This window comes from Bombina bombina, chromosome 1 (assembly GCF_027579735.1).
Source record: "Bombina bombina isolate aBomBom1 chromosome 1, aBomBom1.pri, whole genome shotgun sequence".
Classification (NCBI taxonomy): domain Eukaryota; kingdom Metazoa; phylum Chordata; class Amphibia; order Anura; family Bombinatoridae; genus Bombina; species Bombina bombina.
Window position 1 is genome coordinate 1,117,876,512 of NC_069499.1, and position 13,719 is coordinate 1,117,890,230.

Consider the following 13,719-nt stretch of genomic DNA (forward strand, 5'->3'; position numbering starts at 1 on the left):
TAAACCATTAAGATGGCATGCACACTACAGAAATATATATATATATATATATATATATATAGAGAGAGAGAGAGAAAGAGAGAGAGAGAATCGGGCAGCTGAGAAAGATACACACTTGGATGTATACACTAAAGACATGTAAATGCTAAGGGTTGAAAGAACATAAATCACATAGATGTTAAAGGAACATGTTACTCATATCCTAAATTACTTAAAGGGACATAATACTCATATGCTAAATCACTTGAAACTGATGCAGTATAACTGTAAAAAGCTGACAGGAAAATATCACCTGAGCATCTCTATGTAAAAAAGGAAGATATTTTACCTCACAATTTCCTCAGCTCAGCAGAGTAAGTTCTGTGTAAAAAGTTATACTCAGCTGCTCCCAGCTGCAGGTAAAAAAATTTAAAAAAAATGAAGAAATGAACAGCAGCCAATCAGCATCAGCAGTGCTGAGGTCATGAACTCTTACTGTGATCTCATGAGATTTGACTTAACTCTCATGAGATTTCATAGTAAGCTTCCTTTACCTGATTGGTGAAATAATATGAGAGTGCACAATGCTAGTCCCTTCAGATGTCCCAGGACAAACACACTAAAATGCTGCTTAGAAATCCTTTACAATGGGAGGTGGCTACTGAGGAACTTTTGAGGTAAAATATCTTTCTTTTTTACATAGAGATGTTCAAGTGATATTTTCTAATCAGCTTTTTACAGCTATGCTGCATCACTTTCAAGTGTTTAAACATTTGGGTATTATGGCCCTTTAAGTGATGCAGCAATAGCAGAAAAAAATAGGAAATATCAAATGAACATATCCAGGTAAAAAAGGAAGACATTTTACCTCAAAATGTCTTGATCTTACCAAAGGAATTGCTCTGTGACCAATTATCCTTCATCTACTGTGAAAAAAAGCCAAATCAGTTTGCACTTATATTTACTGTACTCTTTTGGGATTTCACAATAAACTTGTGAGATTTCATTGTAAACTTCCTGAAACTGGGCCCTTTACTTTCAAGTTATGTAGCATTTAGTTAACATGTTCCTTTAAATTGCGTGATGTCGGATTCAGTTTCAGATTACTCTTGTGCTCTTACTCACTTATCCCCTGGCACCTTGTACAGGTTCACTAAACCTTTCAGGTGTTGTGAGAAATCCTCAAAGTTCTTTTCCCTAAAAAAATGAAAGAAAATACTGTTATATATCAAGTATTGTGTGTGTAAGCGGTTAAACACATAGTTTAAAAGGACATGACATGGGGGGCGGAGCCAAATATCATTGAGACAAGACGTACATTTATAGAGCTCCTGACATGTTTATTATTTTTAAAGGCTTTATCACCTACTTTCTCTGCTTCTAACTCTTTTTGGGAGGTGTCTATGGAGATTAAACTTTTCACTGCTTCTGGAGAACAACACAGTGACTTTTGCCCTAACTTTAGTGTCCAAGGATCTTCAACTCTCACTGGCCTAAAATGTACGATGACACAGCAGCCTTCATTTTGAGTCAGATGCATGAATTGATAGATCGCCACGGCAATGTCCTTTTGGATGCATTGGCTGAAAATTTAAAGTCTAATGCCATTCAATCTAACTCTCTAACTGCCTTGACCGCTTATTAGACCCCTGGCAGTCGTCATCTTTTCTACCAAGGCCGGTACATACTCGCCTACAATGTGATATTAAGAAGACCAGGGAGATCACTCTGCTGGACAATGGCAGAGAAATGGAAACCGCTGCTGAATTGGACGACTCACAGATGAAAGTTTAAGAGACGCGCCATTGGCAAATACACTGCGGTACAGTACAAGATGGATAGGGGCTCAGGGACCGCGCAAGGCTCCTAAATTCCAGCTCACATATTGGAACCCCCTTAGGAAGCATGGTCTACATCACACAGATAATACAGAGATGGATAGATCCGGAGCCTGTGAACTACAAATGAGCTGGGACTTTCAGAACCTGGTGGTGGCTGCAGGTTGGTGTTTACTAGTGGGCCTCGTGCAACAAGTACAGTATGCTCCCGGTGACCTAAGAAGAGGCATCGGTTAATCTGGAGCTTTATTTTTATTTTTCTAGTTCCACTTCTCCTATTATATGCTCTGCTGACTATATAAGCTGGGAGTTGGAATGTGAAAATGTGGACTGTATTACCTAAAGCCTTCTTAGCCCTCTATGGGCTTATGCATATGGATTAATCCCTCATTTTTAACATCTCATCAACAGTGGGAACAGCCATTAAGGAAAAGTTTTGGGTTATCCTCTACGTATGGGCTAGACGAAAATAACAACTGTCTTTTGTTTTTCACAGCTATAATTTTGTTTAAATCAGCTGTCTGCATTGGTATTTACTTATTTTTATTCTGTTTGCATGCCGCTCCATCTATTAGAGGTACTTGAGGGTCACTTAGAGCAGATGTTCTTATACCTGCTACTATTTTACTTTGCACCCTGCTTCATTCTATTTATATGGACGCTTCTGTTCTACCTATATTCTTATTACATTTAAAGACTCTGTATGTTAAAGTTCTTACCTGCTATACTCTCCAGTGAGGCCGGGTACCATTATTATATATATTGTAACTTAAGGTCAGGCTCAATCTAATCTGATGTTATACCTGTCATATGGTTAGTACGTCTCTAGCCCTTATTAGGCACAATATACAGGCTAGTTTGTAAATAGAGCCATATTTTATAATGTACTGAACGTGTACTTATACCCTATATCTTTTAGAATTATGAGGTCCAATGCTCTTATATAATTAATTTGTGCGTATGCACGATAATATTTACTATGACTCATTTATGGGGCAGTCTCTTCCATAGATCTAGATTTGTTATTAATACAAATGATACATTAGAGAGGTATAGTTACTTTTACCCTTTAAACAGGTTTGGGAAGTCATATATAATTCTTACATATCTGTAAACTATGTTCTTGATGGCAGGATCTGCCAGCGGCCGAGGCAGAGCTCTGTACACCATCTCGCTTTACCAGTATTCAGAATATTTAATGCTGGCTTCCCGAAAATCTGGCTAAACCTAACCCTCATTTTATATTTAAAATACCTGCAGTTACTTATTCACCATCTGTCCCCTAGTTTCATTTATATGACATTTGTTTTTCTGTCTTTAGTTATAAATACTCTATAATTAATCCCACTTCGACAAGCTTTATATAAAAAGATCTTGGACGTTGGCCCCTTAGACATTAGTATTCAGCCTATACCTAGCTTTGTGCTCAACGTGACTGGCTTCCTGGAGAGGTACCCTATTTCCGTATAAGTGGATAACCACCTAATAACATTGTGCCCTATATTGTTAATACTAATAGGTTCTAGGGTTGAAGTGTAACCATGCTACCTATTTCTGTTTATCTCATATTCAGATTCCAATTACTCCAGGATGACTTATTTTCTAGCGCAGGCTGGACCTGCACTAGTGCCTTGATGCACAGTCTCTTTCCCTAAAATGTCAAAATGGAGCTGCTTAACCTTTGCGACATGTATCATCTTAAATTCTCAGGCTCTACTATGTGAGATATAGTTCCAGTCCAGGCGCAATTAACTTATCAACATAGATATGACGCTTTGCTTTATCGCAGCTTATTTACTCTAAGTCAGGATGTAGTAGCTTATCTTGCATTCTTTAGAAATGTATTATTCTATGATATACCTTGTTTAATATATTACAACTACCACCTCCCCCCCCACCACCTTTTCATATAATATACCTCCTAATTTAGGAGGGTTAACGAAGCGGTTTGTCTTGCCTATACCGCACCCCAATCACTTCTCTCATACGTACAACTTGCAGTGTAACACAACATTGATCATATCTCCTCTTCTTAGCCCTGCAATACTGTTTATAGCTTTTTGAATACGAAATCCAATTGTAGTGTCTGAATTAAACGCAACATACCTACATATATCACTACAATAACTATGTATAAGAAAGAATTCCTCCTTTATAGTGCTGCAAGCTCTCCAGGGTCCATGAGTGGCCCCATGTGTTATTAGAGTTAATTTTATTATACTTGCTATAAAAAGAGGTTGTAACTTTACTTAGTACTATATCATCTCTGTTTTCCTAAAATTCTTTGCTGTTAAGATAACTTCATATTATCAAAATTGGCGAAATGTCATTTGATGCATATGAGTATATTATTGTACGTGTTGAAAACCTCAATAAAAATTTGTTTATTTAAAAAAAAAAAAAAAAAAGGACAGGACATGAAATACAATTTTTCATGATTCAGGAAAAGTATGCAATTTAAACAATTTTGCAATTTACTTCTATTATTAAATTTGCTCCATTCTCTTGGTATTCTTTTTTGAAGAGCAGCAATGCACTGCTGGGAGCTAGCTGAACACATCAGGTGAGCTAATGACAAGTGGCGTATACGAGCAGCCACTAATCAACAGCCAGTTCAGTTAATTTTATTATACTTGCTATAAAAAGAGGTTGTAACCTTACTTAGTACTATATCATCTCTGTTTTCCTAAAATTCTTTGCTGTTAAGATAACTTCATATTATCAAAATTGGCGAAATGTCATTTGATGCATATGAGTATATTATTGTACGTGTTGAAAACCTCAATAAAAATTTGTTTATTTAAAAAAAAAAAAAAAAAAAAGGACAGGACATGAAATACAATTTTTCATGATTCAGGAAAAGTATGCAATTTAAACAATTTTGCAATTTACTTCTATTATTAAATTTGCTCCATTCTCTTGGTATTCTTTTTTGAAGAGCAGCAATGCACTGCTGGGAGCTAGCTGAACACATCAGGTGAGCTAATGACAAGTGGCGTATACGAGCAGCCACTAATCAACAGCCAGTTCAGTAATGTGTTGCTGGTCCTCAGCCTACTTACGTATGCCTTATCAACAAAAGTTGCCAAGAAAATGAAACTAATTAGATAGCATTGCATGCTCTGTATCTGAAACATGAGTAAGGGTTATGTAGGCCCAAAACGTAGCTGATGTTTTATTCTTTGTAACTTCAATAAAGGATGAATTCCTAAAAAGAAACAGTGCTTGGAGTTTTTCTGTTTCTCCCTCTCTATAAAACAGTATATGTATATATATATATATATATATATATATATATATATATATATATATATATATATATATATATATATATATATATATATACACATAAACACACACATTATAGAGGTTTGTTCCAATTTTAAAAAAATCATGTTAGTGGTCCTCGTGATTCAAAATTGTGAGTTTAGTGGTCCCTGAGGTCCAAAAGGTTGGCGACCTCTGCTTTAGAGAACTGGGGCATTTGAGAGAACAATGCCGGACATTTAGCATTTTAGTTCCTCTCTATCCCACCCCCCATTGGGAGTGTGATTTATTCTAATCCTTATTGTTAACATAGCTTTTCTATAACTAGAATTTATGTACTGAAATTTTCATATAGGTGGGGATATGACAGGTAAAAACTGCATGACAAAACAAAGGTAAAGGAGATATTTGTAAACATAATACACTTCAGGACTATCAGTCAATAACAAACCTCCCCTTTTATTAAACCCGCCCCTTTTTTTTCTCTTCTCTGTCTCTCTCCCTTCCCTTTTACATCCTTCCCCCCCCTTCCTTCCCTATGACCAAAAGAAAAGAAGATAACTTATTTCTTGGATTATTGGATGTCATTGGGGGCAACAGCTGACAGTTAGTAGTTCTTATTGTTAGGATTTTTTCAAGGTCTCACAGTACAGCTATTTTTTAACTTCAGCTATAACTTCTGTATGGGTTATATGTATAATGATGGTCTAATCATTTTCATCAACACGAAGAGTGATATGAGTTCATTTTGTTTCTGTTTTTCTGTATTGGGTTTGGTATACGTTATGATGTGCAACCTCTTTAGACATCTATATGTGTTTAACTTGCAACCTAACTAAAAGTTTTGTATGTACTGTGAATATATTGTTATTGTTTTTATAAAAACTTTAATAAAAATATTTAAATTTAAAATAAAACAAAAAAAAAATCTTCTCAAAGTCATCAGTGGCTTGTATATAAAAAAAATAAGTCTTAAGTGATGCAAAACACACCACTGTGTATCTGAGGAGACATGATGCTTTAATGCTGATCCTCTAGTAACACATAGCATATGTGCGTATGCTGTTGAAACAGTAATAACTTTGACTGGAAGCATTTTTGCTAATGGAAGTATATGCAAAAATGCTTCTAATTTAAAATCGAAATGTATTTATGCACATTGCAGTTTTGACCTCGCTATCCCTTCTGGTTCTTATACCTGTGGTACAGCTATCACAAACATTCAGGGCTTTTTTTTAAAAAACTTACAAAACCTTTATTGGAATGAATAATATCTGACATACAATGCAATGTGTATACATTATAGGTTATTCCATTCAAAATGCTAGTAATACTTTTCTACACATGCTTTAAAGTTTTTACTTTAAAGGGATAGTAAAGTCCAAATTAAACTGTAATTATTTATATAGTGCATCTAAACATATTTCTAATTTATCATCAAATATGCTTTGTTCTCTTGGTATTCTTAGTTGAAAGCTATAACTAGGTAGGCTCATATGCTAATTTCCAAGCCCTTGAAGGCTGCCTCTTATCTGAATGCATTTCACAGATTTTCACAGCTAGAGGGCATTAATTTATGTGTTTTATATAAATAACATTGTGCTCATGCACGTGGAGTTAGTTAAGAGTTAGCACTAATTCTGTCAAAGTCTGTCAAAATATTTGAGATAAGGAGGCAGACTGCAGAAGCTTAGATACAAGGTAATCACAGAGGTAAAAAGTATTGGCCAAATTACGAGTTTTGCGTTAGGAGCTATGCGGTGCTAACGCGCAGTTTTCTCTCACCGCTCACTTACCTGCAACGTTGGTATTACAGGTTTTTACAAACCCGGCGTTAAAAGGCAAGAAGTGAGCGTTTAGCAAAATTGAGCTCCTTACTGCACTCCAATACCAGCGCTGCTTAAGTCAGCGGTGAGCTGGTCGTACGTGCTCGTACACAATTTCCCCATAGAAATCAACAGTGAGAGCCGGCGGAGAAAAAGTCTAACACCTGCCAAAAAGCAGAGTAAATCTCAGTAACACAGCCCCATTGATTCCTATGGGGAAATAAAACTTATGTTTACACCTAACACGAACCCCAAGTCTAAACACCCCTACACTTATTAACCCCTAATCTGCCGCCCCCGAAATCGTCGCCACCTACATTATATTTATTAACCCTTAATCTACCGCTCCGGACAGCGCCGACACCTACATTATACTTATTAACCTCTAATCTGCTGCCCCCAACATCGACAACACCTACATTATATTTATTAACCCCTAATCTCCCTCCCCCAATGTCGCCGCAACCTAAATATACTTATTAACCCCTAATCTGCTGCCCCGTCGCCGACACTATAATAAACATATTAACCCCTAAACCGCTGCACTCCCGCCTCGCAAACATTACTTAAATATTAACCCCTAATCTGCCGTCCCTAACATCGCCGCCACCTACCTACATTTATTAACCCCTAATCTGCCGCCCCCAACGCCGCCGCCACTATACTAAATGTATTAACCCCTCAACCTAAGTCTAACCCTAACACCCCCTAACTTAAATATAATTTAAATAAATCTAAATAAAAATTAATATTATTACCTAAATAACTCCTATTTAAAACTAAATACTTACCTGTAAAATAAACCCTAAGCTAGCTACAATATAACTAATAGTTACATTGTAGCTATCTTAGGGTTTATTTTTATTTTACAGGCAAGTTTGTATTTATTTTAACTAGGTAGAATAGTTACTAAATAGTTATTAACTATTTAATAACAACCTAGCTAAAATAAATACAAAAGTACCTGTAAAATAAAACCTAACCTAAGTTACACTACAATTAAATAACTTACCTAAATTAAATACAATTAAATAAATTACATACAATTAGCTAAAGTACAACCCCCCCCCACTAAATTACAGAAAATAATAAACAAATTACAAGATATTTAAACTAATTACACCTAATCTAATAGCCCTATCAAAATAAACCCCCACCAAATAAAAAAAAAAACCTAGCCTAAACTAGACTATCAATAGCCCTTAAAAGGGCATTTTGCGGTGCATTGCCCCATAGTAATCAGCTCTTTTACCTGTAAAAAACAAATTCAAACAACCCACCAGTAAAACCCACCACCCACACAACCAACCCCCCCAAATAAAATACTAACTAAAAAAACATAGGCTCCCCATTGCCCTGAAAAGGGCATTTGGATGGGCATTGCCCTTAAAAGGGCAGTTAGCTCTATTGCAGGCCCAAACCCTAACCTAAAAATAAAACCCACCTAATACACCCTTAAAAAAACCTAACACTAACCCCATGAAGATCGACTTACTTTTCTGAAGACCGGACATCCATCCTCAAGGAAGAGGCAGAAGTCTTCATCCAACCGGGCCGAAGTCCTCAACGAAGCCGGGAGAAGTCTTCATCCAAGCCAGGTGAAGTGATCCTCCAGACGGGCAGAAGTCTTCATCTAGACGGAATCTTCTATCTTCATCCATCCGACGCGGAGCGGCTCCATCTTCAAGACATACGACGTAGAGCATCCTCTTCATCCGGAGTCTTCTTACTGAATGAAGGTACCTATAAGTGACGTCATCCAAGATGGCGTCCCTTAGATTCCGATTGGCTGATAGAAGTTCAATCCTATTGGCTAACCTCACAGAATTCTATCAGCCGATCGGTATCTAAGGGATGCTATCTTGGATGACGTCACTTAAAGGTACCTTCATTCAGTAAGAAGACTCCGGATGAAGAGGATGCTCCGCGTCGGATGTCTTGAAGATGGACCCGCTCCGCGTCGGATGGATGAAGATAGAAGATGCCGTCTGGATGAAGACTTCTGCCAGTCTGGAGGACCACTTCGCCCGGCTTGGATGAAGACTTCGCCCGGCTTCATTGAGGACTAGGTTAGGTTAGGGTTTGGGCCTGCAATAGAGCTAACTGCCCTTTTCAGGGCAATGGGGAGCTTAGGTTTTTTTTAGTTAGTATTTTATTTGGGGGTTGGTTGTGTGGGTTGTGGGTTTAACTGTTGGGGGGTTGTTTGTATTTTCTTTTTACAGGTAAAAGATCAATGTAGCACTTCCCCTTACATACCTTTCCCTCCCTCCCCTCTTCCAATTCCCATCTAATCCCAAAATAAAGCCTCCAATCACTCCCCATCCTCCAGATATCCCCATCTTTTCTCTTCATTCTCTCTTTCCATACTTTTCTTGTAACTCTTTTTCTTTTTTTTCTTTTTTTACGCAGACACAATAAAAACATAATTTATGTAAGAACTTACCTGATAAATTCATTTCTTTAATATTGGCAAGAGTCCATGAGCTAGTGACGTATGGGATATACAATCCTACCAGGAGGGGTAAAGTTTCCCAAACCTCAAAATGCCTATAAATACACCCCTCACCACAACCACAATTCAGTTTAACAAATATCCAATTAGTGGGGTGAAAAAGAAAGGAGTAAAAAAAAAAGAGTGGGTCTCAAGGGTGGGTCTCATGGACTCTTGCCAATATGAAAGAAATGAAATTATCAGGTAAGTTCTTACATAAATTATGTTTTCTTTCATGTAATTTGCAAGAGTCCATGAGCTAGTGACGTGTAAGGAATCCACTTCGCATTTTTCACTTGTTCCATGTTTTCACAAGTCACCTGACTTAGCCTATTTAGGTGTTCACCTGTGTGCAAACAGGTGCTTAGTTATTTTCCTTGTAGCAGTTTACAGCTCTCCTGCTCAATGCAGCTACTCGCCTAAATACCAAGCTCTCTCTTCTGGATTACAAATTGTTCATTTAAAATAGAACCAGTATTTCCTACTGCAAGTTTCTACAACGTTACCTCTCTAAGAAACCAGCTACAAATTATCTGCTGCTTGTTACTTTATATCAATCTGTGCTACACACATCCAAGCCTCTCTCACTAAACGGCAGTCTCACTGTAACTGAACAAACAGGATTGGCGTAACATTCTAACTTGACACATTGCTGAACTGATTTCAACGATCTATTGTAAGTTGGGGCTGTTCTCTCACTCCTTACCTGCAAGCACAAGATTTGTTTGTTTCTCAGCGTCTGATACTTTAGTCAGAGCTCTCTGCTTGTGCCGCTGTCACTCAGCATATTGACTCCTCCTACCATCTCCAAAACTGCACGGCAATATCGCGGTCAGCACAAACAAGTACCAACTACTGCTCTGTGATATCCTCTGTGCACGAATACATAAACGGACACTTTACTATTACTGCTAAGCTGAGTTCCAGTTATTTTAAGCACGGTTCTTTTGATTTACTTAGTGTGTACCAAGTGTGTTATTCTGAGCTATTATCAGGATTTATACAGAGTTACCTACACATTACAAATATACTAAAGTTTCTTATGCATCCAGTACTTATCTCTCACATTTGGGACTTCCTTTACTTTATGTACTGAACAATACAGTACATCTGAAGCCTAAGTTTTGTTCTGCTTCCTGTTATTTACCAAATTTGATAACAGAGACAGCTATTCAAATTATCCATTACTTTATTTACAAATATTAATTTCCTTTCACTTTCAGGCATACAGTCTATGCTATTTAATAGCCTGTTTAAGAAAGTGATACAAATACATATTTTCTCAAGTCTGCAGTATGATCTTTGCTCCTTCTTCATCAGGCATTACATGACGTATGGGATAGAAATACCCAAGATGTAGAACTCCATGCAAGAGTCACTAGAGAGGGAGGGATAAAATAATAACAGCCATTTTCCGCTGAGAAAATTAAATCCACAACCAAAAAAATAACTTTTTCTCATAAATGAAAGAAAAAAACTTAAAACATAAGCAGAGGAATAAAACTAAAACAGCTGCCTGAAGAACTTTTCTACCAAAAACTGCTTCCGAAGAAGCAAATACATCAAAACTGTAGAATTTAGTTTAACTTGGAGGAAGCATTAATAGCACTATTACGAGCAAACTCTGCCCAAGGAAACAGTTCAGACCAATTATTGTGGGGATCTGAGAAATAGCAATGGAGGAACTGTTCCAGAGCTTGATTAGACCGTTCCGCAGCCCCATTGGATTAAGGGTGATATGCCGAGGAGAAAGAAAGCTGGATCACCATTTGAGCACAAAAGGAACGCCAAACTCTGGAGACAAACTGGCTACCCCGGTCCGACACTATCTCCTTGGGTAACCCATGTAAACGGAAGACCTCCCGGGCAAAAACAGAAGTAAGCTCCTGAGCGGTAGGCAGCTTCTTTAAGGGAATGCAATGTGACATTTAAGAAAAACGATCAACCACCATAAGGATAACAGTATTGCCATTGGAAACAGGAAGCTCGTCAATGAAGTCCATGGAAAGATGTGTCCAAGGATGCTCACCATTAGCAATAGGTTGAAGAGTGACAGGATCTGAAAATCGTAAAGTAGTTGTAATAGTAAAAATAGTAAAAATAATGAATTTCTGATCTAAATTAGTGTATATTCAACAATAGTTCTAAAGCCCAAAATATTCTTGATTGGCCAATCAATGGTTATTCAATATTATAAAAAGTAACTATAAGCAACAAATGAACAACAGAAGAACATCAGCAACAAATTGTCAGGCAGACAAATTTTCTAAAGAGCAAAGAGAGTATTTTAGTAAAACCACAGCTGCTGAGATTAAAATTGAGTTTTGTAGCTTAGAAGTAACTGATAAACACAAGTGCTACTTGTAAGCGAAGTGTGTCCCACAATAACTACTAAGCAATTTGATATATGGTTAGTTTGAATTAACAAACCCTGATTCTGCCACATGTGAATAAACACTGAATTTGCAGCAAGGTCGTTAACTCAGAAACCGGAGTGTAGCAGAAAAAATAAAATAATTGCAAATATGGAAAAGAGGAAAAAATCATAAGATGCTAATGAGGATAATAATGCCTGAAAGAGTAATGAGGAATCACATGGATAATATCCAATAGATATAACTGGATAGGTAAACTGAATCAATTTTAGGAACCAAACATTCAGGTTGATAATTTAAATGAGAGTATCCGTTTTAAAGTCACTTAAAGTCTGGTTATAATTATCACAGTGAGTGAAGATACCTGTAGAGAAGTGGTTGTCTATAATATTAGATACAGAGGTTCTTGCAGTCCGGTTTGCGGTGTTCCGTGATATAGAGAGCTGATGTGTACCGGTCGGTCCGTGTAGTTGGCGTGTGACGTCACCGCGAATGAATCCAATAGATCCGGCCGGAATGATGTTAACTGTAGCAACTCAAAGCAAGTAAGCAAGATTCGTACACAGACTTGGATGGATTGCAGAGTAAGCTTAGAAATGTGTAACAGCTTCAATACCAAGCAATGAACTAAAGGGCTGATGGTCTTTTATAGGGAACAGGAAGTGAATGTAAAGTTGTCTTAAAGGTACAGTGGTTAGATAACACTAAGGAAAAGAGAGTCCTGCACACAATCCTGACAGAATCCCCCCTTCAAAGAGCAACTCCGGGGCTCAAGGACTGGGACGGTCAGGGTTCCTTCGATGGAACAGGTTAATCAATCTAGGAGCGGAGATGTTACCTGCAGGCTCCCAAGAATCATCATCTGGTGTATAACCCTTCCAACGAATCAGATATTGGAGATTACCACGATGAAGTCTTGAGTCAAGGATGGAATGTACTTCATACTCCATGTTAGGGTCCACTACTACATCTGGGATGAAATCAGCGGAGGAAGAGTTCCTGAGGGCTCTATAGGGTTTCAACAGAGAGACATGGAAGGTAGGATGTACTTTCATAGACTCAGGTAATTTAAGACGAACAGCATTAGTATTGATGATGTGTATCACAGGGTAAGGTCCGATGAATAGTGGAGTAAATTTTCGACAGGGAGTGTTCAATTTTAGGTTTCTAGTTGACAACCAGACTAAGTCACCAATTGAGTAAGGTGGAGAAGGCAATCTTTTCTTATCATAGTAATATTTCTGAGATCTTTTTGCATCTTCTATTGCTGCTTTAACAGTTGCGAAATTGGAGGCAATAAGATTTGAGAGATCAGAGATGTTAGGAGAATTACTTCGGTTGTCTGGAAGTATCTGAAATCTGGGATGAAAACCGTAGTTCACGTAGAATGGAGTTTGTTTGGTGCTAGAGTGAATAGTGTTATTAAAGCAGAACTCTGCGTAAGGAAGATGATCTGACCAATGAAGTGGTTGTGAAGAACAATAAGTTCTAAGGAATTGCTCAAGCCATTGGTTTGACCTTTCTGTCTGGCCGTTAGTCTGAGGATGATAAGCAGTGCTGAGGCGTTTGTCGATGGAGAAGGCCTTGCAGAATTCACTCCAGAGTTTACTAGTGAATTGGGAACCTCTGTCAGTAAGCATGGTGTTTGGGAGACCATGATGTTTAAAGACGTGAGAAATGAGTAGTTGAATAGTTTCAGAGGCAGAAGGGAGTTTATGGTAAGGAATGAAATGTGACATCTTGCTAAAAAGATCAACTACAACAAGAATGGTTGTATTGTTTTTTGAATTTGGAAGATCTACGATAAAATCTAGAGCTATCTCAAGCCAAGGTCTACTGGGAGTAGGTAGCGGAGTCAAAAGTCCATAAGGTGGATGTTTATCCTTTTTGGAAATAGTACAATCTGCACAGGTGAGAACATAGTCTTTAACATCCTGACTGAT

General features: G+C 37.6%; 1 protein-coding gene across 3 annotated transcripts in view; it reads right to left on the reverse strand.

Annotated features, from left to right (window-relative positions):
* The window catches only part of MED1 (mediator complex subunit 1), a 282,755-nt gene that overhangs the window by 134,781 nt on the left and 134,255 nt on the right, over positions 1-13,719 (reverse strand). For 2 of the 3 annotated variants that reach the window (XM_053697957.1, XM_053697967.1), the window contains exon 7: positions 1,105-1,176. In XM_053697957.1, the coding sequence (XP_053553932.1) occupies positions 1,105-1,176 (72 nt within the window). Of the gene's footprint in view, positions 1-1,104; positions 1,177-9,907; positions 9,955-13,719 lie in introns of those variants that run through there. The other variant, XM_053697977.1, reaches the window with a different exon arrangement.